The sequence below is a fragment of the Oenanthe melanoleuca genome, chromosome 11 (assembly GCF_029582105.1).
Source record: "Oenanthe melanoleuca isolate GR-GAL-2019-014 chromosome 11, OMel1.0, whole genome shotgun sequence".
Taxonomy (NCBI): domain Eukaryota; kingdom Metazoa; phylum Chordata; class Aves; order Passeriformes; family Muscicapidae; genus Oenanthe; species Oenanthe melanoleuca.
This window is the reverse complement of record NC_079345.1, coordinates 4508096-4535981: the sequence shown is the minus strand read 5'-3', so window position 1 is coordinate 4535981 and position 27886 is coordinate 4508096. Positions and strand designations below refer to the sequence as shown.

Sequence of the window (27886 nt, the reverse complement as noted above, 5' to 3'; positions counted from 1 at the left end):
CTGGCACAGCTTTAGGGCTATTTCCTCTTGTCCTGCTCTCATTGCCTGCACAAGAGCCGATCCCCCGCAGCTCCATCCTCCTGCCAGGGAGATGCGGAGAGCGGCAAGGCTCCCCCTGAGCCTCCTTTCCTCCAGGCTGAGCCCCCCCAGCTCCCTCCTGGTGCTCCAGCCCCTTCCCCATCTCCGTTCCCTTCTCTGGACCTCCCCTAGCGACATTCCAAAGCCGTGAGGAGACAAAGCCGAGATTCCCGCGGGCAGCGCCGCCCCGCCCGCGGTGCCCGAGGCCGCCGGGCCGGGCCGGGCCGGGCCGCCCCCGCGGGGCGGCGCGGGGAGATGATGCCGGCAGATGATGTCAGCGGCGGGCGGGCGCTCAGCCATGGTGTGAGGGCAGGGACTGAGCCGGCCCGGCCCGGCCCGGCTCGGCGGCGGCAGCAGCACCATGTCGGGCCCGAGCGCCGTGTCGGACCCGCAGCACCCGGCGCGGCTGCTGCGGGCGCTCAGCTCGTTCCGGGAGGAGACGCGCTTCTGCGACGCGCACCTGGTGCTGGAAGGCGAGGAGATCCCGGTGCAGAAGAACATCCTGGCGGCCGCCAGCCCCTACATCAGGTACGGGCGGGCCCGCAGCCCCCGGGCGGCCGCTCGGAGGGGCCGCGCTCCGGGAGCGGGGCCGGGTTATGTAAGGAGCGGGATCCGCGGCATGAGGGGACGGAGGAGCCGGGGAGGGCCGGAGGGGGAAACTGCGGACCCCGAGTGCGCCTCGGCCCGGAGCTGGCCCGAGCGCTCAGGGAGGGTGTGGAGGCTCCTCCAGAGACATTCAAAACCCAGCTGGACGCGGTGGTGTGTCCCCTGCTCCAGGTGACCCTGCCCTGGCAGAGGAGCTGGACTGGGTGATCTACAGAGGTCCCTTCCAACAGCAACTATTCTGTGGTTCTGTGGGACCAGCTGCTGGGCCACCTCCTTCCCTCCTTCCTTCCCTCCTTCCCCCCTTCCCTCGTTCCCTGCCTTGGCCGCTGCCCCTCCTCAGGACCCGTCGTGTTCTCGGCACACACACCGCTGATTTTCCCGGTTCTGAGAGGCTGTGTCACCCACCACGGAAAAAAATCCCCCCAACGACTCAATTGCTGCCAAGCGCCTGGTGTGAACAAGTATCCCCTGAAGGATGAACTGTGAGGATGATGAGGGAGGTGTCCGGCCGAGGGGCAGCATCCCAGCGGCACTGTGAGGGTCTGGGCTGTGTGTGTCCCTCGGCCGCACCGAGTCAGCACTTCAGCATCTTTTTTTTCCTCCTTAATGTCTTTTAGCAAGACAGGGCTCCAGCTGGTGGTCATGGGTTCTGAAGTACATCGGCTTCTAAATTAAAAAATAAAAATACAGGTTTGTCTCCCTATCGCTTGTGCCCCCACAGCACCTAAGAACATCACTCGGAAATTGCCAGAGGGACGAAGCCTGGCGGTGCCAGGATCGCTGGCAGCTCTTGGCAGGGCTGTCAGCAGCATGTGCAGTCAGAACTGTGCCACTTGACAGCGAGTGTCGGGGAGGACGAGCTGCATTAGCACAGTCATGGTTTCCAAGGTGCTGGCAAACAGCTGTTCCTGGGCTGTGTGTGCAGGGAAACCCAGGTCATGGAGAGTCCTGCTGACACCAGTTTGAACCCATCACACTCAGTGCTGACAAGTCCAGTGACATCAGGTGAAAAGAATATACCCTCCCCAAGATGTTATGGTACATATCTGCATGCCAGAGTGCATAAACAAAACGTACAAGTGGTTAATTTCAAAGGGTTTTTAAGTCCACTCATTTGCAGGTAATAAAGGCATTTGTTTTGTCTTGATGTGTAAAGCAGGAGCAGACCTTCAATACCACGTAAACATAGGATTATCATAAATCTGTAGCAGACTTTTTGTACTGTTTGGATATTTCTTCCAGCTCCTGCTTCCTGTGAAGTTGTCATTTTTTTGCATTTTTTTGCTAGGTGAGGATGGGGATTCTTTATGCTACAGTCCAAAAAAATGCAACCTTCTGCAATGTCATATCATCTGCTTTTAGGCAATGTGGTATTTTGGGTGACCATTGTAGTACAACTTCAACATTCTTGAGTACAGAAATAAATGAAAAATAAATAGAATATGAGGCTGGTAAATAACTTGTAAATAGTAGTGATCATGCAGAGACTTAAGTAAGGAGTTCTCTGCACTGATTAAACTAGTAGAGCTGAGATATAAAATAAAATGCACAAAGAAGGAAGATAATCAAGAATTTGCAAAAAGGATGTAGTGGAGCGTTTTTTTGTCACTGCTTGTCTTGAGAAGCAGGTTTGGAAAGAAATCAAAGATGTGAAATAGAAATGAGCCATTGATTCATACCCTTCAAAATTCCTGGATGCTTTTTAGGTCATTTGCCATCATATTTTAGATGACCATATGCCTGATGTTAAGTTTAAGAAGAGTTGCTCTAGGTGGTAAGAGGTCATGTCCTTGGAAAAACTGCTGTTCTACTGTTACAGCAGAATGAGTTTACAGAAAATATCAGAATTTTTAATGTGAAAAAGAAATGCTTAACTAAAAGATACTATAGATTATCCTGTGGAGAAGTGCCTTTTCACAGAATTTCATCTTTAAGTTTTGCATTCTGTCAATCTCTGGAAAATGTACTGGGGGAACATGGGTTAATTGTATGTGACGAATAAGAGTTCCAGACACAACTACATTAGGAACAAAACTTGTAGTCATTAGAGTTGTGGTTTTTTTAAACTGAGAATTGTTCAGGTTCAAATCTCATGAAGGAACTCATTAACTATGTGTGAAAGTAGGTTACATGCATTAATATATAAATATTATTAAGTATGGGGTTGGTTGGTTGTTTTTTTTAAGATTACTCATGTCTCTTCCTTAGGCTTTCAAGATGTAAAGAACAGAAAATACGTGTACCTAGTTCTTGTGTAGCACATTAGGAAACACATTTCTATCTTTGCAGAGCCTAATTTTTACTTGCTGCCTGTCTCTCTTCTTTTTATCACTCCAGGATCTCTCTTAGTCCAGCAGGTCTTCATATTGGGTAGAATTGGTCAGGTAGGTTGCCAATGTTGGAGCATTGTGTTTCCAGCCAAGGGTAATGTTTCAGTGGCTCTTTTTGGAGATAAAATTGATCTCCACCTTGTACCTAGTTTATGCAAGTCCTGTTTATTTTGAGTGTTGGTTTTCCAAAGAAAATCCGCTTAGGCCTCTATATAAACAGTTATTGCAGGAGACACAAGAATTTCTTGCCCCTGTATTTTAAGGGTAGCTGATTCCAAAGCTCTGGTACCACAGGCTGTTACAGTCTCCAAATGCCAATTGATTCAGATTGCTTTCATTTGAAAAATTCCAATATAAAGCTAAAAAAAATCCATTAAGTAATTTCAGAAGTAAAACTTGGAATAAAAATAAGCGTTTACATGAAACTTTGAAGTGAAGCAGTGGAAGGATGAGTTGATGTGTTTTCAGTGTCTGGCTGTGTCATTATGTGCTGTGGCTGTGGGCAAGTTGGTGGGCGAGTTCAGAAACTGTAGGGTTTGCATGAATGCCTAGTTTAGGGTGTGAGTAGGAAAATAAGTAGGCATGAACTTTGTGAGGGGGTGGTTGGGTGTGAGCGGAGTGTGCATGCTGAAGGATTTGTGCAGCCACAGAGAGAGGAGCGTTACCTGTTTTTTAGTTTTGCATGGAAGCTGTTTGGCTGACTGGTTATGAGTAGGACACTTGTAAATTATAGTGATGTGTTTTCCCACTAGTTCTTTGGCAACTGGATTATCCATGCAGCTCAAAGATAGCAGCTTCAGTGGGGAGAGAAAAAAAAGCATGACGGGGCACAGAAACACATTGGGAGTGTTATTGGTGTCATGGGTCCCACCTGCCTGTCTGATCCATGAGGTAGCTTCTGCAAGTACAGAAAAATAAAAAAGACCTGTTTCATTTTCAAATTTTCAGTCTGTGGGACCAGTAAGAATTTTAATTTTTGTGGTAGTTTGACTCTTGGGGTCTTGCCTCAACTGCTTAATGCCAAGTGGTTTGTAGCTCTCTCAGGGCAGTGAGGTCTGGGATGGTTGTGTGAATTCCTACAAAATTCCCTTATATGTTTGTCTAATCCCCTCTGTGTGCCCCTGGAGTAAATCCTGCCATTTACAAAGCACAGAAGTCTCCCTGCATATCTCTAACATCTTGTGGTATGTTCCTGAGCCTGAGAAAAGGAGGGTTCCTCTGGAAGAAACCGCCACAGGACAAAGCGTGGTTTGGCTCAAGGTGATGTTGCTGTGCATCCCAGAGCAGTTATACCCGAGCTAGGTGAGCTCTTGGTTTTCTCTTCTGTAGCAAATCAACCAGAAACCTGCACTTTTTTTGGTAGCACTCTTTGTCCTGGCAATTGCCTTGGAGTAGATGCATTGCCCTGGTTTAATTTATTTAGTTTGAGAGCCTGGTGTAAATTACAGTGCTGTAAGAGGGCTTTTCCCTGAACAAACCATGCTTGCACTGGTAAGTTTGGCCTGAGTTGTGGCATAGATCTGCCAGCCCTTTATAGGATAGATTTGGTCCAAGCATTCCTGGTATCCTCAGCATAGCAGCAGATGTTCCCATCTGAACAGATCTGTCACTGTCTGGCATGAGTCGTTCCTGGCCAGCTCAAACTTGCAACTCTTTATATTTTGCTCACTTACTGTCTGCTTGCCTGGATCACAGGGAACATGTGGGAACTACCTGAACAAAGAGGATATTTCAGCCCATATTCTTAGACAAATGCAATGTTGTTGTGCAGGGATTGTGCTGCTGCATTACAAATTGAATTAAGACATTTTTGTTACCTCAGCAAGTTTTGTCTGATTTTCACACATCTGCGTGAGCAGATTGCAGATGGCTGTATGTGTTCTATACTGTTCTTTTCAAACTTAGTAATGGACCAGTAATCATATTTAAATCTTTTTTTTCAGATGAACATAACTAAACAACAATGTAAATGTAAGATTAAGTTCACATTATTTTTATGTACTTATAAATAGCTGTACTGATTGTAAATGGGTTTTGGTGAGAAATAACCTGGCAGCATTTGCATCTTCTCACTTGTCCTGTTCAACCTTCTGACATCCCTAGAACACTGCAGTCCTTGTAAGTCCTGCACAGCCATGGCCAATGCTGAAATAGATTTCCATGGAGATGTGGGGGGTCGTGCCCCCATCACTGACCTCCTGCCCTTTCCTCTGTGTGCTGGCACTTGGAGCGTTTGCAGTTGTCACAGGGGAGCCTGCTGAGACTCCATCCCTGTGTGAGTGTGCCTGGGAGCATCTGTGAGTGCTGGTGTGGGAGGTGGGATGGGATGTCCCTCTGCACCCTGGAGGTGCGACTGGGCACTTCTTGTTACACCTGTTGGACAAAGAATATTTTAGAGCAAGGTCAAGTAGGAGCCAACACATACCAGCAGCCTCTGCTGCTTATTTCCTGGTACCTGTTTGGTTTTTACTAACACTTATAAAGATCTTTTATAGTGTTTTAAAATTTCCCTTCAATTTGGGATGAATACTGAAGTCAGGAGCACAAATGGCAGCTGGAGCTGGGAGCTGTTTGGTTTTCAGGACCTCGTCCCAGGTTCTGCTTTAGCCAAATCATGCTGTACTTGTGCCAGGGCTTGTTCCCTCTTCACTGAATGTGCAGGGAGTGTTGTGGTAACTGCATTGTCAAGGAGAGCTCTAAAGCCATTGTTGTCTTCAAGGCTTCTTTTGAGAAGTTTGTTTCTGACAGTCCCCTGGGAGCTTTGGAGGTTGCCCTGGCAGTAGGAAGTCAGAACAAATCAGGCCAGAATTTGCTTCCAGACTTTGTTTTTTAAATTGGACATAGTTTTATTTTGGTTTTGATTTTTTAAAAAAATTGATTGAAATGCTACCTATTATGTTTTAGTGGTAGCTGAGTTGTAAAGTCTCTGTGACTTTGAGAGGCAGTAAATCAAAATAGTTGCCTTGGCCAGAAACTCTCTGCCTGGCACAACTCAGAAGTGCCTACATGCATGTTATGTTTGGATAAGCAGTTAAGGGGCAACAATGATAAAGGTATGTTAAAAGTTTATGGTTTGAAAAGGGATTTAGAAGTCACTATACCAGGCTTGAATGGGGAGTTGTTAATTATATTCCTGCTCCAACAAGCCCCTAGAGATCGCCTGAAGGGAAGAAGCCATAAGGTTCTTACCCAGCCCAAAATAGTAAAAAAAATACAGTTGAGCTGCTGCTACATGCCAGGCAAAGGGAGAATTGGGAATAAGAGCATCTTGTTTATTCAGGAGAACTAGAGATGAAATTTCTTGTCCTTTCTTTGTACCTGGGGACGCGCAGCTCCTCGGCGTGCCTGACGTAAGAGGTGAGCTGAGATGGAAGGTGTGGCAGGATGGGGCTGCTTGGGATGTCTGGGTAATTTATACTCTGTAGGTTGCCTTTACACTTGTGTTAATTGCCTTGTTTGGCAAAACTCTTATTATTAAAAGAACCTTTTTTTTTTTTTTTTCCTTTTCGATTTGGAATGTATTTTGTGGCTGGAACAGAGGTTCTCTGAAGTTCCTGATGTGTCTGGAGCTGATGAGTCTCAAATGCTTGACTTGTGTTTTGGTTTTTTTGGTGGTGTTTTTATTTTTTTAATTCTTTGAACTTCTTTTGTTTGTGTTGGTCTCGGCTGCAGTTACTAAAGGAACTTTTTCCTGGTGTGGACTGACAAATATGAATGGTAATGAATGGTTTGAAAGGATTTGTTTCCTCACTCTGTTCAGGCTCTTACTCTGAATATTGCACAGAAGTTTCTCTCTGTGCTGGTACTGAGTACCAAGATAGTGCTACCCATGCACAGAGGAGTCTCCACTCCTGTCTTTGCCTCTTATATTTTATCTTTGCCATGGCTTAATATGTCCAAAAACCAAAATAAATCACTGCTTATGCATGGCTCTGAATGTCCTTGTCCCTATCAAGGAAGTATGTCCTTAATACCATGTGGTTAGTGGCTGGTTTATGTCCTCAGGCATGTTGGTTTACATCCCCTGGACAATGTGGGCTGCCTGGTGCAGCTCTTTATTTATGAACATGAGGAGTGCTCTGCATTGGAGACTCCTGTGCTGATGAAATCCATGTTCCTGGTTCCTTTTTCCTCTTGGCTGTGGCATTGCTTTCTGTGAAATTCTTGTTTTCCAGCTCTGGCATATCCAGAATTCCAGTGTTTCCCTCTGCTGGATTCCAAACATCTTCCAGCTGTTCCACAACACTATTCATGCAGTTAAAATTTTGTCCATTTGACTTCATACTTGGTATCAATTATGAAAATCTTTCTCTGACTCTGTTGCTTATTCCTCCTATGTGCTGTAAGGATAAGTGAGGTATAAAACGTGCTTAATCCAAGCTTTCCCAGCAGATCTATTGGTGTTAAATAATAATATTAGTAAGTTACAGGAATATTTGGGTTAGTAGACACATGCTACACAGCACTGTGTTTCTTGAATATATTTAACAGCAAATTTATCAGCATGAGTATGGCACTGTACTTGTTTCTTCTAAAAAAGCATTTTTAGCAAGTTTAAAAGTAGAGTTCATTTGAAAGAAGACATATTTCAAGTAAAGCACTCTTCATTTCTTGGCTTAAAACTCTATTTAAAAAATATCTTTCCTTGTTTTTCTGAGGAAGTCCTGGTTCCAAACTGCTACCTGAAAAAGTGTGACACTGCAGGGAATCATCAGTTCAGTGAGTGGACTGGACTGTCAAGTGGAGCAGACAAAAAAACAAACCCAAACTACCTTTCTAAACCCAGTGGCAGGTGTTTCTGTCACAGAAAGGTCCAGCACAGATGAGCAGTGACTGCCCCACCACATCACAGCTGAGCCTGAGCAGTGCTTCATGCACAAACCACAGGTGCCCAGCAGCTCATCTGCACTGCTAGTGTTTGACCTGTCTGCAAGCTCAGCTGGTGCAGCTGCTTGGTTGTTTTGGCTGGCTGAAGAAACCCAAAGTGAAATGAAACATCAGGTCCTTGCTGCTGCTGAGAACTCCCAGGGTCCATCCTTGGGCACAGTTTTTTGAGTGTGTATTCTGTCTACTTAGGGCTAACTCACATGTTTAGGCAAGACACTCTGGTTGAAGGTAGATTTCCAATTTAGATTACAATCTAGCTCTGGATGAGCTCAGTGTAATCAGAGTAATTTCAGATTTTCATGGTAAACAAGCTCTTCATTGAGCAAAGCCCATGAGCCCTGTACATGTCCCCTGTGCTGCTGTTGAAGGAATTGCCCTATTCCCTTTCTTATGGAAAGGGGGAAGCAACATTTTTGCCTGACTTAAACTTTTCAGTAGTTGAAAAAATTAAGTTATATGTCATAGTTTTTGTTTCTTTTAAAGCATCTTCTGCAAGATTTTGTGCTGAGCTGTGAAGTGGACTCCTTTGCCTTGAGATCTGAAGTTGGAGTTACAGATAATCTTAAGGAGAGAGACATAGGAGAGACATAGGAGAGGCACAGCCAAAATCCTCTGAGAGCTGGCACCCTTTGCAGGGTGTGGTGAGCACTGGCTTTTATGTGTGCTGCTAAAGGCCAGGGTGCGACCTCAAAGGAAACCTTCTGATTTGGTTGTAAAATATCTTTTTGGAGGATGGCAGTGGGTGGAGTGAACTGCTGCATCATGTTTTTATGTCTGACCTGTTTAATAATGTGATTATTAAGGGGTTTTTGCATGTAGAAAGACCTGCCTTTATGGGAGAAAACGTTGCAGGGATAAAGGCAAACAAATGAAAATCTTCACCATTAAAATGGTCAGTTCTAAGTAGGACTTAATTAGATTTACCATGGAAAGCTTGTACTTGAAACACTCAATCCTACATAAGGAAGCCCAGACCAGGAGATTAAATTGACCTTATGTTTGCATCACAAGCAGATTTTTTGTTTTCTCCTTAGTGATGCAAAATCTCCAAGTACTCGTCATTTTTGGGACTGAGTCATCCTTTTGAGCGTGTTTTGGGTTTGGTGCATGTCTTTGCTGGAACCATTTGTTGGAGGTCCAACTTCATTTTAAAATGCTGATGCTCTCTGGAAAAGGCCAAAACACTGATGCAGGTAAAGGATAAATCATCAAACTCCAATTTTATTGCCCTTTGGTTTCAAAGGACAGCTTTGCTTCTTGAGTATTAAAGTTTGCCATGTGGCAATACTAGCAAAGCATGTGTAGACCAGCCTTTAATGGCTAATCTGGAGGAAAATCATTAATTTGGGAAGACAGCTCCTTTCCAAAAGACAAGTGTCTCCCTGGTGTCTCCTGCAGTCTGGTTCCTGACACCCTGCAGTGTAAGTAGGTCAGAGAACTGTGTTTGCACCATGGTGACGTGAGAGCAGGTAAAAGTTTTGTGTTGCAGAGCATCAAACCCAAAGCATCTGTCTCTTGTTCCCCAGATTTTTTGATGGCTGTTCACTGTAAATATCAACAACCTGCTTGTGGTGATTGTGGTCTGGAGCATTCTCATAGGCACAGTCTGTGCAGACAGGTGTTTTCTTTACTTGTTTAGGTTCCAGTATACCAGCACTCTAAGGATTAAAGCTCTCCAAGAGTTGTGATTTTGTTCTCTGTATAACTTGTGTGACCATGGTAAAAACACATCAGTTGTCTTCTCTTAATAGTTTATAGATAAGGCAGAGATTTCAAAGATGAAAATATTCCCACAAAATTGTGTCTGACTCAGGAAAGCAAGTGGTGTCATTGGTGGCCAAGTTCTTAATTTGAATTTTCATTTTGTTTGTTGTTTTGTCTAGTTGAGTTTTTAAAAGGGATTATTCCCCTCCTGTAAACTTTAAACTGTAAAATGTAAGAAAACCAAGTTTTCAGACACATGGATATTTTTCAATCTGCTTCTTATAAGTCTTGACTGTCCCACAACTGTGCTTTCACAGGGATTGACTATAAGGTCAGAAGTATTGGTTGTGTTTTGTTTTGCTCTTTTAAAATAACAGTAAGTTGGAAGTTCCATCTTAATTTTAACAAGACTTGTGAGCAGTCTTAATTTACCTGTTGGTTTGCTTTTTGCTTGTGGGGTTTTTTTTTTTTTATTTGAATCTATTTTATGTCATTAGATGTAAATTGTTCCTAGCAGTATCAACATCAGTTCTTGAGCCCATCTTTTCATTTTGAGGATTCACCTTGCTTATATTGCTTATGTATACAGAAGAGGTACTGGAATTTTTATCCTCATTCTGCCTCATGTAGGGCATTTCAGATGACTCATTAGGATTGTATTCCTTAAGTGATGTGGAACAGCAGATTCTAAATTTGTCACACAGACAACATCAAAACACAACATCAACCCATTTGTTCTTATGCCACTGGCTCAAGGTGTTGTGTGTGCCAGCAGTTTTCCTGACGAGGCACAAGATGTTGGGGTGGATGTTGAGCATTTATAGAACAGTTTTCTGTTACTGCAAGCAATTTCAACTTACAATCATGATCTTAATTAAAAAATTGAAATTATTGTTTTAAAACGTGTATGGAGTCAAGTTGCTCAAAATTAAATTACTTGAGAAAACAGGAGGAAGAAGTTGCCTTATTTCATTTCTTCCAGCTCTATCTTGGCTGTGCTCTGCTCCCAACTCACGGGGGTTTTGGTTGGCTGGGAGGATTATTTCCTTCTAGATCTTGATGTTCTGGTCTTCCATTTGAATTAAGGAAGACTGAGGCAGCCTTTTCTGCTGTGGTTTGACAGCTTGGAGTGCTTTTAAAGTAATTAAAATGCTGTCCTCAGTAGGAAGCTGTCACATGTTAGAAGCAGCTGTGCTGCAGCTGGCACATCTCTGCACCTTGGGCTGCTGGTTGCCACTTCCAGCTCTCAGCCACACAAATCAGAGGCTGAGGAGCCTGAGGAGGAGGAGGATGACAGAAGGAAGGCATCCTCCTCCTGGGATGCTGACAGATTGGAAAGCTTCTGCTTAAGCATAGCTGGTAGCTTATTTTCTAAAGTGAAGTTTGATAGAGGGCAAGGGTTAAGTATTTCTCCATGTGCTGCCCATTGTCTTTCAGAACTGGGAACAAACATGTTTGGAAACTTTCTCATTCTGTCTCTGTGTGTTATGACAGGGATGCCCAGGCCTCAGTTTGCTGGCGAGGTGTGGGTGCAGGTCACAGCTGGTGCTGGGTGATGCAAGAGGACATGTGGCTCCTTGCCCTCTGTTGCACACCTTCTTTTCTTTCCTCCTTCAGCTTTCTTTCCATTTGGACTCATGATTTATTTTTTTTTCTTAAACTTTTACGGCCCCAAACCAGGTTATAATATGTTCTTGCATCATATTTTTCCTCCTCTCTTCCCAATAGCCAGTAGCTGTCCTGCAGTTTTGTTGTGAGTGACAAGGAGTATCCCCAGCTGCCTTTGGGAATGGCTCTCTTGGCATAGCTCAGAAGTACTTGTACTGAAATAAATAACCTTGTATTTTATTAACCAGCAAATTAAAATCATGTGACAGATGGATCACTGTTGCTTCCCACAGATAGATGATAGGAACAAAACTTAATCTGAACTGGGAAGCATTTGCATAAGGTGAACGTTTGCCTAGATAAGAGTGTCTCTAATTTTGAAGTAATTTGATTTGTCCTCAAGGTTATTTTTCTGCTTTGGCTTCATGTTTTTGCCTTGCATTAGGGCCTTGGTAATTTCTTTTCACCTCACAAACTGTTGATGCCAGAAAAAGTACATAGTAATTAGAACATCTACCCTGATAAGACCCAGAAACTCTGAACAGCACTTCCTTGTTACCAGGAGACGTCAGTGTAAAGTCCATGCAGTAAGGTGATTTAGCTTGGGTGTGTGCAGGTGATGCTAAGATGAAAGTTAGTGATAAATTGCATGAGTCCTTTCCCTAATCTCCCCATTAGTGCTGGCATCAACATGCTTATTATATGCCTTGGACCTGTTTTAAGGCCCACTATGTGTTGGACACCCCAGGTTCTGTGTAGATACTACTGTGTATATGATCATAAGAGCTTCTTACAGGTACCTGACTCAGGTGAGATCCAGGGATCACCCACCTGACTTTTTTTTCTGCTGAAGGAAGCCAGACACTGTAACTTAATTTTATGTTAAATTAAAAGAAAACACAGTTTCATCCTAGGAATCAAGAAGTGCTTTTTGTTACACACGAAAAATCCCAGAACTCATGTGTAAATGGAGGTAGTTTGGATAGATTTGAAAATGTATGTAAAGGAGCCTTTGCTCTCTTAGAAGTGAAGAAGCACCTTGCCCTGTGTATATATATGCTCTGTGGCTTGTTTGGAGCTTGTAGACATGGAAAATGCACACTGCACATGGGCAAGGATGGCTCAGGTTGAGGTACATGTTGTATGTTCTGCTGGAAATGAGCATTTGGGACAGGAGTTTTCAGCTGACAAGCCGTAAATCAGTGCCTGCTATTGCAGCATGCACTTTAATGGGAGTCACATAGTTTTCCTAATCTTCTTCCAAGTGTTAGGAAATAAACAATTTCCTAACCCACACCACGTTGTTGTTGTTGCTTGTCTTGTAACTCGTGCTGTGCAGAGGGTGAAGCAGCTCCAGCCCTGGTGCAGTGGTACATGGGCACCTGAGCATCTCTGCCTCTGGGTGCTCTGCATAAGAGGAAAGGGATGTGAAGACAGGACCACAAGTATGATGATGAACTAAAGGGCTAAAATTACTGCCCTTATTCACACTTAAAAATAGCTCCTTACAGACTAAGGTTTTATTTAGTGTGAGTTAGAGGTTATTTTGTGAGAAACTTAATTTATTCCAATATGAGTAAGTGAGGCAGAATCTGCCCTTAGCTAAGACCTATTTATGTATTTGCTTAGTATGACTGGATAGCAGGAGGCTGGGCATTTCCATCTTAGCAAAGCCACAGCTTTTCACATAAAAAAACTGATTCTATCTAAGGATATATTCAAAGCTTAATTCAAAGAATGTTAAGAAGTTTTAAAAGCTTTTATTTTAGTGTGCTGTGGTATAGATGTCAGTCACTATATATACACAGAGGTAGTGAAACAAACTTTCTTGTCTTTATATAATATATTCTTCATTGACCAAAATGTGGAAAAATAAGTTTTAAATTATCTTTTATAAGCTCTTGTGGCTGCTTGCACCAGACTGGTGAATGTTGCTCCCTTTTGAACACTTAAAGTTGTCTCTCCTGGAAGAAGTGTTTGTACGGACAGCTGGTGGACAGCAAAGTGCCTGCTGTGCTATTATTACTTCCTCACCTTTTCCCCTAGCCCCCACCATTCTATTCACAGGCACATCACAGCCCTCCTGGTATGTTTAAAGAAATGGCTTGTAAGTGAAGTGTCCACTGATGTAAATGAATATTTAAAGCTCTGCTGAGCAGCACATGGGCTGTTCCCTGCAACTGTGAGTGCATGGCTTGGTTACAGTCAGGCATAGCATTAGGCTGATAACATCATAAACTACACAAAATGGTCATGCAATCCAAATGTTTGTGCTGCCAGTGAATATTCTGATCACATCTGCTGTTTCTTCCTTGGTAGAAAAAGTTTTGGTTTTGTTTTGCTTTGGGTTTTTTTTCCTTCTTTATCAGAGCAAATTCTTATGTTTCATCTGTCAGCAGAGCTGCTGTTCAGTTGGAAGGCCTGAGTGAAGTTTTTGAATGCTTGTGATGAATGAACTGGGATAAAAAATACTCTGCCTCTTTGATGGCCTGGGTAGTTTGCAAGGCTGACAGATTTGTTCGGTTTGGAAATGTGATAAGCAGTATCAGAGGCCCTACCTACGTGCTAATTCAAGGGACAGTTTTCCCATCACGTTGAAAATTTTAACATCTCTGCTGTGGCTCAAGAGATCCATATTCTGTGATCTCATATTCTTCAGAAAATGAGACCCAGCAATGTCCAGATTTTGAACTTTCCTCTTTTCTCTTCTCTTAGAACGAAATTGAATTACAATCCTCCAAAGGATGATGGCTCAACATACAAGATTGAGCTTGAAGGGATATCTGTTGATATCATGAAAGAGATACTAGACTACATCTTCAGTGGGCAGGTATGGTATTAAAAAACCCCTAAACCTCACTTGGACTATTTGTCAAAATAACTTGAGTTTTAATGCTGCTATCCTGACAGATGTTTAAAGCTTTGTGATAAAACATCTGCAGAATGGGACTGGGCATATGAAGCAGAGGCAGTAGGCTCTGCAGGAGTTGTCTCTGCCCTTCTTCTGCAGCAGGGGAGGACATTAAAATTTAGAGTCAATGTCAGATGCTTGTATTAAAATTGGTGGCTACCTTCAGTAACCTGCTTTAAAACAGGCAGTGTTTGTCAGCTGTGGCAGAGGACTGCTTTGGTAGCCACAGAGATGGAGACCCTATCACTGAGCATTACAGAACACCAGGCACCCCCCCTCCCTGCCCCTCGTGTCCACCTCTCTGGCCTCTTGTCAGATCTGCCTGCTAGGAGCCTTAGCAGGAATTAAAGTTGGGGTGTATGGTTTATTTGGAACCAGACTGAGATTGCTGAATGAGTTTAGCTTTCAGCAGAAAAAGAAAAGGCAGATTTGGCTTGAAATTCATTCCTGCATATGTGTTTAAAAAACGTATTTATTTATTGCAGCAAAACTCATTTTTGGTTCCCAGATGAAATGAGCAATTTTATGGTTGGTTACTTCAGGAACTTATAAAATTTCTGCTCCATACCTTCTGTCAAGCAAATGCCTTTCTAGCCCTGTGTTAATTAATAAATGGTTAGCATATCAGTTGCTCCTAATTTTTACACCGGCATTAATACTCCATTTTTCAGCCCCTGAGAATGAGTGTAATGAATGCAGGCATGTCATGGAACAAATGGGTGATAGTAGCTATAACTTCTAAATTAATTCTTGCAGATCAGGCTAAATGAAGAAACTATCCAAGATGTGGTACAGGCAGCTGATCTCCTGCTGCTTACAGACTTAAAAACTCTCTGCTGTGAGTTTTTAGAAGGTTGCATAGCTGCTGAGAACTGTATTGGTATTCGGGACTTTGCACTGCACTATTGTTTGCATCATGTTCACTACCTTGCCTCAGAGTATCTGGAAACTCACTTTCGAGATGTCAGCAGCACAGAGGAATTCTTGGAACTGACTCCTCAAAAACTGAAAGAAGTGCTGTCGATGGAAAAGCTCAATGTTGGAAACGAAAGATACGTCTTTGAAGCGGTGATTAGGTGGATTTCTCATGATTCAGAATCCAGAAAGGTCAGGACATCCAAATGTTTGAACTTTGAACATGGCGCACATTGGGGGTTTTCTAATCAGTGGGAACTTGAAATAGATCTGTTTCTTTCAGGACTAATCTTATAGAATTTATTGAATTTTGCCTGAAATGCAGACCATGGCATTGCAGTAAAATGGAGAAAGCTGTGTTGATGATATATCATCTGCTGCCTTTACTATTTAATAGGCATTAAGATAAAAAGCACCATTTTGACATTTGATGATATAATCTTGTTTACATGGTGAGAAATCAAGAAGCACATTTATAGAGAAACTTTGAGAACCCGATGCATTTTCTTTCTAACGCTGTGTTGTATAGCTTTACTTGCCAGTATCACAAACTCTCAAGTATTTGCCAAACACAGAAGGACCTGCACGGGTGCCTCCGTGCAGGGGGTGATTTTGTGTCCCTCTGCCTCCCCAGGTCCACATGAAGGATGTCATGTCAGCAGTGTGGGTGTCGGGTCTGGACGCAGCCTACCTGCGCGAGCAGATGATGAGCGAGCCGCTGGTGCGCGAGATCGTCAAGGAGTGCAACAACATCCCCCTGACGCCCCCGCAGCAGGGGGAGGCCATGCTGGCCTCCTTCAAGCCCCGGGGCTACTCCGAGTGCATCGTGACTGTTGGCGGGGAGGAGAGAGTGTAAGTGTGCAGTGGCATCGCAGCTGGTCCCAGTGCCAGCACTCACAGCACTCTGAAAACAGAGAACATGTGCACCTGTTGCTTATTACTGTATCATTGGAGTTTGTTTTAGGTTGGTCAGACACACCTAAAATACCTTTGGGGATGATTCAGCAATAAATAGTTATGCTGTTTCTGACATTCAACATGTAGTAAACTTAGAGAAGCTTTGTTTGTTCAGTAACAAACAGTTAAACTGAATAGACTTAAACACAGAATCGTTTCTGATTATCTGAAAAGCATCTATAACAAAACTTAGAAGTAATGAACATGTGCTTTAAACTGTTTTGTTTATAATAGATGTGGTTCCAAAAAAAAAGTCATAATTGGTGCATCTGAGATAAGGTGAAAATTCTTGTTCTGCACAATAATCCCTTTCTTTTCTTGAGTACCCCCTGCAGCAGAAGGGAGGGTTCTGTCTTGTTTAAATACATTTAGCATTTGGATGTTAGCTCTTTATAGAAGCATAGTAAACCACTCAGATAGCATTTTACATATCAGTTTGTGAATCACTTTACTCAGACATTACTAATACTCTATCAGTTCTTCTTAGCTAGTTCAAAGTTCATAAAAGATGTTACAGGCAGATACAGTAGGAACAAAGTGAATCAGCATTTTATGTCTCCAAGTCTGTACAAACCCAATTTACATGTTTGGTTTGGGGGTCTTCTCCTTACCAGGGAATTGTCACGTGGTGAATATACAAGAACACAAGAACAAGCAAGCTTTGCACACAAGGTGTTACCAGTGAACTTGTAAAACTCTGTCTTTGTCTTTCTCTTTCTGTTTGTTCCCTCCCACCCTGTGTTCAGATCACGGAAACCAACCTCAGTGATGCGGTGTATGTGTCCTCTTTATGATCCCAATAGACAGCTCTGGATTGAACTTGCTCCTATGAGTATTCCAAGGATCAATCATGGAGTATTGTCAGCAGGTAAAGGGGAACTTTGTCTTTGTAAAGTTAATGTTATGAAAACTTACCAGTGCCTCAAAATCTGAGATACAGCTTATAATAATATGTTTTCTTCAATACTGACTGCACTGGGGTTATTTCTTGCTTCCCCTTTGTCTGCCCAAAACTGTACTTGATTCTGTGAAAATCCCTGCCATCTGAGTGTCTTGAAATCACTATTCCTGCAACTTTTTGTGGGAATCTGCTACATCCGTCTCTCCAGGAGTATTTCATGTTTTAAGTAAATTCTAGTTGCTGCATCACTGAATATGTTGAAGGGTATCTGCAGGGGTAGACTTGAGTCAGATGTAACTATGTGCTTTCCCTTCTCCAGTCCAGAGTGTGACCTGTGGCTGATCTGGATCTCTTGGTGAATTCCAGAATACAGCTCATCAGTCATGTTTTGCTCAGTGTGCAGGTGTGAGTCCTCTTCTTGAGAGTCCTGTTCTTAAGATCATGTTACATTTTGTTTTACAGAAGGATTTTTATTTGTGCTTGGTGGTCAGGATGAAAACAAGGGAACGCTAAGCTCTGGAGAGAAATATGATCCAGACACCAATTCATGGAGTTCCTTACCACCAATGCATGAGGCAAGATCTCTATCTAACTGTTGGGATTTAAGTTTTTACTTTGGCAAAATGTTCCGTTTCTTCTGCAAAATTTTATTCTGAATCTCCAGTCGCTTGCATCTTACACATTCAAAATCATGCTCCAGACTGACTTCTGTTTATATCCTGTTGTTCTTGTGGTCTGATGCTGACTGCTGGATCTGGAAAAACTAAACAATTGGTGAAGAGCTAACTGTAAGATGAACTACAAAATTTCAGGAGTTTCATTATGAATCAGTCCTATAGTATACTTAATGTTCTGCGTGTACTGGCCTTCTAAAACAAGAGACTCTGAGATGGACAAAGGGATCGGACTGTGCAGAAAAGATGGACAGAGGACTGGCCAACATACAGAACTTGGCTTGCACAGACATATTTAGGTTTGGTTTGAGTTAATGCTTCCTTCTTCATAATTACATTCCATCAAAAAGTAACAGTTTGTTATTTGTAAACATATATCCTTAATGCACCTGTGTTTTTATCTTTGTAAATCAGCACAGGTAGTTTATTAAGAAGGTGTTTACCACAGGATTTTCCTCTTTGCAATCTGGTTGACAAAGGCACGTGGATTTGGCTACAATTTTAGTTAAGAGGGGTAGCTGGGCTCATACATACAAAATAAAGGAGCTGCCTTTGCACAGAGAATGGGTCCAGGCTTTGCTGTTATAGAGACCTGAAAGCAGCAACTTCATTCTGGAGACCACCACTATGAGAACTGACATATGGCTAACTCTATTCTTAGATTTCTTGGTGGTCTCTTTGGCTTCTGCTGCTCTGCTTTTTTTTTTTTTTTTTTCCTCTTTTGGTACCCTTTGTTTTGTTTAGTTGATTAAATTAATAATCTTATGTTGGTGTTTAGGACTTCACCATTAAAAAAAATCCCAAAACAAAAGCCAGGCATAATACCAATAGCACTTTGGAGACAGATAATCTGAAAAATAAGATTGTATTCATTTTTTCACAGCGGCAATTGCATTTTCCAATGTTGACTTTATTGATGTTCCTTAGGCACGACATAATTTTGGTGTGGTGGAGATTGATGGGATTCTGTATATTCTGGGAGGTGAGGATGGTGAAAGAGAGCTGATCTCTATGGAGAGCTATGATATTTATAGCCGGACCTGGACCAAGCAGCCAGACTTGACCATGGTTAGAAAGGTAAAAACTACATCCTATATTATTGTGTTGCTTCTTCTTAAACTGTCAATGCAGATATATGTATATATATTAAAAATATGTATTTTAATGTTTTGCTTCAAGTAGAAGCTGTAGCAAATATCTCAAAAAGAAGTGAGAGTGAGCAGTTTCTTCTCTCTTTATACACCAAAACAAAACTGTGGCTGAGCATTTTTATGCCTTGCATTGTTTGACACATGGTACAGGCAACCTAAATACTTCTGTGTGTGTGTGTAGACAGCTTGGAGCTCTCAATACTGTGCATTTGTGTCATTTTAGATATCTTTTTCTTTTTTTCCATAAGATTGGCTGCTATGCAGCTATGAAGAAGAAAATCTATGCAATGGGTGGAGGCTCCTATGGAAAACTCTTTGAATCTGTGGAGTGTTACGACCCCAGGACTCAGCAGTGGACAGCAATCTGTCCTCTCAAAGAGAGGAGGTGAGGGAAAGTGGGATGGGGGGGGCTAGATTGCTTTTCCAACCCTCTGCTGAGAGGAAAGTGTTGTTTTTCTGATGAATCTGTGAAGATGGTCTGTGAGTCTCACCAGGTCTTTCTGAGTCATGGTGGCCTGCAGTTAACGCGGCTGAGTAAAGACAAGCATCCAAGCAATAAATACAAATTCTATAGAAACATAGCCCTGATGTTACAAGTTCCCTGATGCAAAATGAAAACTAGAAATTATAGTTCAATTGGAACTTCAGAATATTTTTAGAGAGAAGTATTTCTACTAGTTTTTTCTTTCTTGATCTGAATAGGTGCTTACAATTAATATCCATGACTCATCCTGTTGGATATTTAAGGCATCTGTATGTATAAATAAATAAAAGAGTAAAAGATGAAGAAAGTTCAGAAGGGTATGCAAAATGGTTTTGATGCATTACGTTAATATTTTTTCCTCATCTGGATTTTCAGATTTGGGGCAGTGGCCTGTGGAGTTGCCTCTGAGCTTTATGTATTTGGTGGGGTCAGGAGTCGTGATGACAGCCAAGCCAGTGAGATGGTGACGTGCAAATCAGAATTTTACCATGATGAGTTTAAAAGGTAACTGGCTTCAGCTCTAAACATAGAAAATAACTTGCCATCCAGTCATCTGCCTGTTCCCTCACCCCTTGTTCCTGAACTCCAAAGCGCATGAGGTCTGTTGCTCACTGCACTTTTTGTGACCTGGTATGACTGTTACTGAAGGCCCACCCACTCCACTTTTCCCTCTAACATGCCAAGCCTAAAGCCCTGGAGCCACTGTGTGAGTCTTGAGTGCCCCTGGGCAGGAGAAGCCTTGATCACTCAGGGAGTTTGTGGTTCTTGCTCTGCACTCTGTGATTTCCCCAAGTGCAGGGTACTGCTGCCCCCACCCCTGCCCTTGGCTCCCTGTTGAGTGCTCATTACAGGTCTTTTCCAAACTAAATGATTGTGTGGCTCTGTGGAGGAATGTATGTATGTACAGGGATATTTCTTCATGATTCAGTCCTATCTCCAAAGATTTGCAGCTGAGGGAATTCCTAGACTAGAGATAAGAAATCTCATGCATTTCTGTTCCAAACATTTATAGCTGATGGCACCCATGTAGCTTTTGCCATAGGAAAGACACTATGGATATTATACATCCCACAGCCACCTCGCCAGACTGCATGGCTCATCTCCTTCTGTTTGTTTTGAATTTGCTTCTGATTACTTAATTTGTTATCATCTTGTTATCATGTTCTGTTTGTTATTTGCTTCTGATTATTTCATTTGGTAGTGGAATCCACCTTACTATACATGGTAACCATTCAAAAAGTTACCTTACTTTGAATTTTGTTTAGTCACCTTACTCTCCAGTCATAAGTGACAAGCTTGGTTCCTCCAGTGACTTTTTTTCTTGCATATAACTGTAAATTGGATTATTCCTCTTTCATAAATTAAATTTTAAAAAAGCTTTGTGGTCAGATGTTTCAAGGCTTGTTGACAAGTGAAGGAGATTAGCATGTCTTTATTAGAAGATCAAGACTGATTTATGACAGTGACCTGTATAAAAGGACACAAAAATAGAACAGTAGATGTAAATTCATTATATAATTTTCTTGCAAGATATGGTTGTAAAGAGACTTTAATTTCTGTATGAAGAGATCTCCTCTGTTGTTCAAAGTGATGTCTAAACTAGCTATAATCAAATGAAGCTGAAGAAAAACATCCTTTAAATTGGTTAAAGGAAGCAGACAGATCAGATCAGAGTGCTGTTGCTGCTGATGCTCCCTTAGTGTTTGCTAGGGAACACTTCTGGAGGCTGGGGAAATGGTAGAAGTTTATCAGTGTTTTGCAAGAGGTTTTTTGAAAAGGAAAGAACTGTGAAAAGAAGGGCTCCCCTCTTTCCTACTTGATATTTTCAGCTGATGTACTTGAAATATTTCCAGCCTGATTCTTTTCTTCAGAAGTTACAGCTCATGACTCCTCAGCAGTGGCTGCAAACCTGTTTCACTGGTTGGTGCAGGTTGAGTTTCCATGAAGTGGAGTTTGGGGAGCTGGGAGGGCCCAGCCTGGGTGCTGCAGGTGAGTCCCTGGTGCCACCTGCTGACTGCAGCACCTACACCTGGGATGGATCCCACATGGGATGGATCTTGGCCTTTGCTTGGTGACATCCCCAAGGCCTTGCACGATTCCAGTGGAATCCTGAATAACTGAATAATCCTGAATAATCCAGGGATAACTCCAGCTGCCCCAGTTGCTCTGAGTGCTGGGTGTGTGGCTGGGCACTGTGCTGGCATGGGGCAGGGGAGCCAGCAGAGGTAACTGATGGAGCTGATGGAGGAGACACATGGGGAGGGCAGCTGAGATACCAGACTTTGCCTTTCTGCTCTGCCACTGCCCAGTCTGAGCTTAGAAATTTAAGTCAGCATGAGTCTGCAGGCAGGGCACAGGCTGTGGATGTTCCTGTGGAGGCTGGGGACCAGGGAAGGTTGGGATGGTGGCAGCTGCTGCCTGGTGATGGTGCTCCCCGGGTTTGGAAGCCCCAGCTCAGCCCAGGGGTGCTGTAGCCAGAAGAGGGTGCAGTGTCTCTGTGTTATGTTCCAGCACTCAGCTCCAGGGTCTGAAGTTATCCCAGGTTTCAGTGCCCTCAGAGATCTGTGTAGCAGGTCAATTCTAGCAGTAACAAACCAAAATTCACAGTGACTTTATTAATAGCTCTATGCCAATATTGCATAGTTTGTCATGAGCTGTGGGCTTTTCCAGCTGTTTAAGTAAGTGCAGAACTCCATTATGTTCAGTTTCTCAGTGGATGAAGAATACTCTCTGGACTGTGGGTTCAGTCAGGGATGGTGTTGGTTAGGGGTACGTGCAGCAGTGCACACCTGTGTCACCTGCACAAATTTCCATGTGTGCCTCAGGCCTCATTGCCAGAGCACAGGGTCAAGCATCATCCCAGGCACCCAGAGCCTGAGTGTCTGAGCTGCAGGTTTTACTCCAGTGTGAATGTCTAAGGATGTACTCACATCGGTATATAAACATATTAATTCATGTAAGCTGCCATAATTCTGGTTTGAATTGGATTAAAGGACTGGGCTTGTTTAATATTGTTTACTTTGACAGTAACTTACTCCAAAATAACTCACAGTGCAGAGTCTTTTAAAATTGTTATTCTTAACCATGACGCAGACTTCTCAAAGACTGGGGATATGCTGAGATCTTCACACTAGCAAAAAAATAAACATTGAGACTCCTGTTAAGCTGTGCTGTATAAACAAGTAATAAAATAAATGAAGTGAGACAGAATAGTAGCATCCACATGAAATGTGAACAGGGTAATGTAGGAAATAATTCTCATACTTGAAGTGCTGCTGTAACTGAGATTTTTCAATTAATAAATGTTTTGTCAGCCTGTCTTTAGAGTCATGTGCATGAGTAGATTAAAGTGAACCCAAAGATAGAAAAAGCTGTATGTCAGACTGCAGGGTTTTTGCAGGATGTAGATTTGTGTGCACTGTATCCTGTTTTTTTAAATATCGATCAAGCTAAAAACAGATTTAATGAATGTGAAAATGGAAGATGGAAATGTGAAGGTATCCTTCACTCAGTGATTCACTGTTGATCTACTCCATAAAAAGCAGGAAGTCTTAAATACATACTCAAGACCTTGATGGGTCAGACTTTCTTTATATCAGAGTTCATAATTTAGAGTACACCTTTTGTACCATGTGGGTGAGTAGAGAATTGGATGATGTCTGCACACACTCGGATTTTTTCTTTTCAGTGTGGGTGGTTGGAAATATTTAATAAAACCCAAACTGACTTTAGGATTCTTTGCAAGATCTGTTGGTGTATGGTCACTGCTTTCCTTGGTGGTCTGTAAGTGGGGCAGGATTTCTTCCCTCTTTTCATGATTCAAAAAAAGAATTACAAAAATTTGCAGGTATTGAAGGGGATAAAAGCGATAGATATTTTTCAGAAGCAGCACTTTGGTAAAATATCCTTTACAATGTTCTTCTTGCTACTGGAACATCATTTCAGCAGTATATAACCAGCGACCTAAATAGTCTTGTAACATAGTATATGTAATTAGCAACATTCTTCCAGTCAGTGTGCAGGAGTTTCATTAAAAGCAAGTGCTTATGCAAATGCAATGAGAACACTAACTGTCTGATAGCATGTCAGATGAGAGGAACATGGATTTTCATTAATTTCCAGGCTTCTCAGCTGGAGTGATCTTGAGGTGACGTGTCTGGAATATGATGGTTCTGTATCACATCTTTATTTATTTCCCTGTTGGAAATAAAGCAGTTACCCCCATCCCACTCACTGATTACAGCAGTGTGGATGGATCATTTTGTTTGTCTCACTTTAAGACTGAGAAAAATCAGGATTCCTTCGCTTCTTTTTTTAAACTGGGTGGAAGCCTGTTCCAGTTTCAGAGCCATCACTTCTGCCCGTGGTTGCAGCAGGACTTGCCTTCCCCCTGCTCCTCTTGGACTCGGTTTGAGTGGAGCCATCCCAGGGAAGTACGCAAGAGTTCTGTTCCAAGGACTGTTTTCAGATTCCTGAAGATTGTGAATTTTTGGTCGTGGTGTTTTTTCCATACTGTTCAAACAGCAGGCACAACCCACATTAAGCTGGAGCTTAGTCAAATTCTGATGAAACATGACCCCTTGCCCTTCCTGTCTTTGTTCCTTCCTAGTTTTAACTGCTAAAGCTGCTGTGAGTGTTCCTGAAAAGTGATGCCTGTTTTTTAAAGTATACACGTTGAGAAAACCTGAGGATGAATTTTCACAAGCAGCTACAGATACTTTAATATTGTTCTTTGGTGATGCACAGTAGGAAAATGCTTGGGTTTCACCCTGTGGGCTTAGGATTTTTTATTTAAACTCCAAAACCCGGAGTATCTAGTGCAGATGAACTCCTGATTTGAGTTTTTCCCTTCCTTAACCTGGTCCTATAGTTAGAATTAAAAAAAAAAAAAAAAATTCAGTCTTCGTTCTGCATTTCTCTTCCACTTACTCAGTTTTCAGAATTCTAGGTCACTTGCTGCTAAAAGGCAGTGAAAATACTGTGCCCTCCTCCTACAGTAAGGGAAGGAAGCTAATGAAATATGGTGCAAGTTGTTTTGATCTGTGAGAATTTCTGAAGCAGTGAAGAGAACTTCTCCTTTTCTCTCCTTAGTTCATCTGTCCTCTTCTGTGACAGCTACAAACCATTTCCTTGCTTTGCACAGAACGTTAATCCTTCAGTGTACAGCACAGACAAAATAATGGACAGCTAATCCTTTCATTTGCCCTTTAAAAATTGATTTCTGTCTCCAAGATAATTGATATGGAGCAGCGTCTCGTTCAGTGCCAGAAGAGTGGTTTACTCCTGAATCAGGAGTTCAGATGATGCAGAATTTTCAAAGATCAGCAGTATCTGGGAGGGCATTTCCTAACTTTTTCCTTCAAATTAACTTGGTGTGGCCATGAAAATATATGGGATGATTTTCAAAGGTTGCTCAGACCTTCATGTTACCTGTAAATTATTTAATAAGAAGTGTAGGAGCAGTCCCCTAAAATGGCTGTGATTTGTACATCTCAGGCTCTGTACATGGTAACTGTGACAGCATCTGCAAAGGTGCAGCAGCATTTTGTAGGAATTTGTTTCAGAGCCACAGAGAGGATGACGATAACTCTTGGACCTCTTTATGACCAGCATCCCACATGGATAAAGAGAAAATCCTTACCTGCTTTCCAGAGGCTTCAGCATGGAAAACTGCTTTTCACTCAGTGGAAATGAGCCTGTGCTTACAGTGAACACAGGGGAATTTAAGATTACTGTAGGAGCTGGAAAGGGATTGAAAAGAGCTTGATATGTGATTGGGAAGGTCTGTGTCAATCCAAGATAAAGGACATTTCCAAATTCCACTACCACTTTGATTTCCAGTCTTCTATCCCTTGTTTGAAGTTAAGCATTGCCAAGTGCTGCATTCCTCATAGCAGGCAAGGATTTGTTTTCCCTGATAAAGCACTATTAAAGTATTAAAGAAGTAGAAGAATTATATGGGGGACACACTGCTTAATAACAAGGTTCTGCTATACCAATTTGTTATTTCCCCTACTATGGATCATTATAATACTTGTATGTGTTTATTTTAAAGACAATTTAAAGACTAATTTAAAGACAAAATTGCCTAAAATTTTCTCTGTAGGGAAGACTGACTGGCATAGCTGTTGTTGGCTCTCTGACATGCCTGTTCTCTTCCAGAAGGTTGCACTGGGTGGCTGTGAGAAGAATTTATTATAGGTAGATTACACAGATGAATGGAGCAATTCTGAAATTAAGCAACTTCAGGATACAGCAGTACTAGCTGCTTTTCCTGGCTGTCCCAAACTATACAATGTTCTCTTTACATAACAAATTAATATGTACACTCTGATTTTGAATCAAAGATTGCAGCTGCAAAAAGACTCTGGATTCTTTTTTTTTTTTTTAAAGTGCTCACCAAAAATCTTTTTAATTTTTATTTTTACAGGTGGATTTATCTAAATGACCAGAACCTCTGTATCCCAACTAGCTCTTCTTTCGTGTATGGAGCTGTGCCCATCGGAGCCAGCATATACGTGATTGGAGATCTTGATACAGGTCAGGACCAGGCCTGAAAACCTCTTTATGCTCATTTCTTTCCAGCATTTTGAATACTTGGCACTGATGAGACTGAACATTTTAATAAGAGGCTGGGACACTGTTCTGTCACTGTGGGTGAGGGGGATTGTGCTGCACGTAGAGAAACACACAGGTTGGTTTTGGACCTCTTCAGTAACGAGTTCAGTGTTATGAGCATTGGGTTGATTTGGTTGATTAGTTTGAAGACCACAAGAGGTCAAGACTACTTTTATCTAAATGTAAGAAGACCTGTTAATGCCTGAAGTTGTAGCTAATCTTTGTAGTGGAAAACAGGCAATTCTGCATTCTAGGGGCATCGTCCAGTGGTTGATATGGATGTGATAGTGACTCTTGGCTCTAAATCCCAACCAAATAGATGTGTGCTATTAAATATACTCAGTTCTCAGCTGCCAGCATCTGGTCACACTCTGTAAAAGAGATCTGGAAGACTTTTGTAGCCATGTGCACGTGAATGAGTGTGTAGCAGGGCTTTCTCCAAAATACAAGCTAACAAAATTCCAAATTTGGGGGTGTAAGTAGGTCACAATTGTAGTAGTTCCCTTTTGACGATAATTTCAGCTCCCCATCCAGGCACTGTTTGTGTTCCTGTGCATGCTCTTGTTCATGTATTTACCTTACTAGAAGTTAAATGTGGCAGCTGCAGTGAGTTTTAAGCTGTACTGGTTTGAAAGCAAAACCAGTGAGAGACTCCAAGTGAGAAATACAATTTAATAGGAAAAAAAAAAAAGAGAAAAATAAAATACAAGCAATAGTACAAAATAAAAACCACTAACAGAGTCAGAATACAACCTGACACCCCACTAGTTAGCGTTGTGGTAGCAGTCCAGATGAAGTGGTCTTGTTGAAACAGTGATCCTGTAGAAAGGTCTGGTAACTCTTGTCCTCTGGAAACCAGTGGGAAAGGGCTGCTTTTGGTGTTCCAAATCTCAGTTTTTATCTAGGTAGGAAGTGTTTGGCTCCTCCCCCTGGGTGGAGCATCTCACAATGAGATGATGTAATCTTATCAGTCATGCAGTGGGACTCAGTGGCCCATCAACAGAAGATATCTCCTGGAGGAAGGGTGGGAAATAAAAAGAACTGGTTTTTAACAGATGGCCCATTGGCAGAAGATATCTCTCATAGAGATAAGAATCACTGCCCCACCTGGCTGCAGCAGATGGTGATAGAATACACACTTTCAGGCACATCTTTACATTGTAACATAGGACATAAGCATTTCCCCTCTTTTCTCGTTGGTTCAGGTACAAACTATGACTATGTTCGGGAATTCAAGAGAAGCACGGGCACCTGGCAGCGCACGAAGCCGCTGTTCCCGTCGGACCTGCGGCGGACGGGCTGCGCGGCGCTGCGCATCGCCAACTGCAAACTCTTCCGCCTGCAGCTGCAGCAGGGGCTGTTCCGCATCCGCGTACCTTCCCCGTGACCCCTGCGCCGCCAGGGGAGGAGACTGGAAGAGTTCTGCGCAGTGCACCATAATCTAGCTCTATTTAAAGGAAAAGCTGAGAAATTACAGCTGAAAACTTACACTGTATGCTGTGCTTTGGTATGGTAACTGTTTTTGTTTTAAATGCTTACAAAAGCTTGAGTCTCAGTACTTGTTTCGGGAACAAATAACTTAAGTACACATTAAAAAGAAGAGAAGGGGGAAAATAAAAGGGGAGATCGAGGAAACACCTTCAGTCGTAACCATTTGGAGTTTAAGCCGTGTTGTTGAAGGAGGATTTTTGTGTCTGAAACTGGTGGGAATCAGTTTCCTTTGGCAAAGCTTATTGAAAAGCAAAAAAACAGATTTCAGGTGCGTTTCCCCTGCGGGGAACTGATACGAATCCTTGTGCTATCTGGAACTGGATAGCTGTAATACACAGAAGCTACACGATAACCAACCTCCCTGGTGTGCTGCTGCTGGAGCATGAGGCCACAGGAGATGTTGGTCATTGCACCTTTTATTTCTAGTCCTTTCTCAAAAGATAAGGTCTGTGCCTAAAAAATGGTGGAGGTGTGTACATACGGTTTTTCATTCATTTGCAACGGTTTCATTCCAACAAATATTTTTAATATATATATCAAATGGACTAATCTGAAATGGATACACCCCAGA

At 42.4% G+C, this 27886-nt stretch overlaps 1 protein-coding gene across 1 annotated transcript; it reads left to right on the top strand.

The window, feature by feature from the left end:
* The first annotated feature begins 348 nt into the window (after nucleotides 1-348).
* On the top strand, nucleotides 349-27319 carry GAN (gigaxonin). The gene is made up of 11 exons (XM_056500672.1): nucleotides 349-606; nucleotides 13929-14043; nucleotides 14881-15231; nucleotides 15674-15891; nucleotides 16743-16864; nucleotides 17360-17472; nucleotides 18499-18648; nucleotides 18971-19107; nucleotides 19582-19710; nucleotides 25637-25746; nucleotides 27030-27319. Exons 1-11 carry the CDS (start codon nucleotides 440-442, stop codon nucleotides 27209-27211), a joined length of 1794 nt encoding a protein of 597 aa, XP_056356647.1. The 5' UTR covers nucleotides 349-439; the 3' UTR covers nucleotides 27212-27319.
* The last annotated feature ends 567 nt before the right edge of the window (nucleotides 27320-27886 follow it).

Coding starts and splice junctions, on each gene's coding strand:
- GAN (XM_056500672.1), top strand. CDS start 440: ATGTCGGGCCCGAGCGCCGTGTCGGACCCGCAGCACCCGGCGCGGCTG. Junction 17,473..18,498: donor CCTTACCACCAATGCATGAG/GCAAGATCTCTA, acceptor GATGTTCCTTAG/GCACGACATAATTTTGGTGT. Junction 19,108..19,581: donor TGTCCTCTCAAAGAGAGGAG/GTGAGGGAAAGT, acceptor CTGGATTTTCAG/ATTTGGGGCAGTGGCCTGTG.